General features: G+C 29.9%; 1 protein-coding gene across 3 annotated transcripts in view; it reads right to left on the reverse strand.

The window, feature by feature from the left end:
- Window positions 1-462: 462 nt before the first annotated feature.
- The window catches only part of LOC119583630 (protein bric-a-brac 2-like), a 37747-nt gene continuing 36253 nt past the window's right edge, over window positions 463-1956 (reverse strand). For all 3 annotated transcript variants that reach the window (XM_037932218.1, XM_037932217.1, XM_037932216.1), the window contains exon 4: window positions 463-729. In XM_037932218.1, the coding sequence (XP_037788146.1) occupies window positions 478-729 (252 nt within the window). In that variant the 3' untranslated portion in view covers window positions 463-477. The remainder of the gene's footprint in view (window positions 730-1956) is intronic.

Below are 1956 nucleotides of genomic sequence, written 5' to 3' on the forward strand. Positions count from 1 at the left end.
CTAGCTTCTCTCTCTCTTGCGCGTATATCTTCATGTATTTGACTTTTTTTATATTTTCGCAACTAAAAACTGATTCAATAGACAAAAAACATGCTGTATTATATCACTTCATTATAGAACATCAGTTTAATGCAAAACCGCAGTAAGGCTACAATGAATAAAGGCTTTATCTTAGTGCATGCGTGTGTGCGTGTGTGTGCCCGCGCGCATTCTATGGAAATACAAGGTCAATAATTGGTTATGATTTTTGAAACAGTATGTATAACTCGGTAATTATGATTGCCTTTTATCTTGTGTTAAATACTTATTTAACCCTTTGAGTAAATAATTCTACTATACAATTATCTTTCCTTGAAAGCACAAAAACATATTATAAACAAAGAAATCAGGCCTCCTAAATAAGCATATGTTATAATGAACAGATATATTGACATTTATCATACATGCTTAATAAAAAGGCCTCGTCCCATACAATTCTCACGAAAAAAAACTCACCTCTTGCAATCTGGAAGGTCCTGTAGCACGCGCTGCCAGACGGCTTTCCCTGGCCTGCATCTGCGCTGAGGCCAGGTCCCACGCGGAGTTGTTGTCTTGGAAAGCAGCCTGAGGTGGCCCATAGTTAAGGCCTGGTACTGGGTTGTCATACTGGTACTCACCGACCCCTGCCTCAGCATCTTCGTACCAAGAGTCAGAAAATTCCTCTTTTACAAATACCTCCTCAACCTTAACCTGCGATTCATTCATGGGAAACATCAATTACTAGAAATATCACAATAATATTAATTAAAACAAGTATAGCATTTTCATCATTTGTAAAATATATTCATAAATTTTTTTTTTTTTTTAATATAAATTTTTTCTTTGTTCATATACATGCACACGCACACGCACACGCACACGCACACGCACACGCACACACACATATATATATATATAATATATATATATATTATATATTTTAATAAAATATAATATTATATATGTAATATATATATTTTTTTAAAGGAAAAATACAAATACATATCTCCTTCTCTTTTCCATATATATATTATAATATATATATATATATATAAAATTATATATAATATATATATAAAATATTTATACACTTTATATATAGTATGTATGTATAAAAAATTTAATTTACATATATAGTGTTGGGTGTGGTGTTGTGGGTGTGTTTTTGTGGTGGTGGTGTGTGTGTGTGTGTTTTGTGTGTGTGGTGTGTGTGTTGTGTGTTGTGTGTGTGTGTGTGTACATACAAACATTATATATATATATAATTATATATTTTATTTATATATAATATATATATATATATTATTTTTAAAATTATATATATATATATAATGTATATGTATATGTATATATATATATAGTAATATATACATATATGTATATATATATGTATGTATGTAAATGTATATGTATATATATAATATAGTATATATTAGTATGTAAAATATAGTATGTTGTTTTAAAATTTTGTGTATATGTATTATGTGTGTATATATATTATATAAAATATATATATTATATTAAATATTATATTATAATATATAATATATATATACATATATATATAAAATATATCATATATATATTAACAAATTAATATATTTTTAACACATATATTAATTATATATATATATATATTATATATATATATATATATATATATATATGCATGTTACTTTAATAATAGGGGCCCGGGCCCGAGGGTTAGAGCTCGAATCAAGACTGTCCAATCTTAGAGGGTTCGAGTCACCAAAACCGGGTGTTTTTCCCCTTGGGGCAAGGAAACATCACCTCAAATGCTCCCTACCACTGGGGGGGAAGCCAGCCCAAGTCAGTGCGCCCCCAAGCGGGTAGAGAAAATAATTATCAAAAAGGAAACACGGGCATTTCCCCGGGGAAAGGAATGGGGACCCTCCACGTACTCACTCCAAGAACATC

This window comes from Penaeus monodon, chromosome 17 (assembly GCF_015228065.2).
Source record: "Penaeus monodon isolate SGIC_2016 chromosome 17, NSTDA_Pmon_1, whole genome shotgun sequence".
Lineage (NCBI taxonomy): Eukaryota > Metazoa > Arthropoda > Malacostraca > Decapoda > Penaeidae > Penaeus > Penaeus monodon.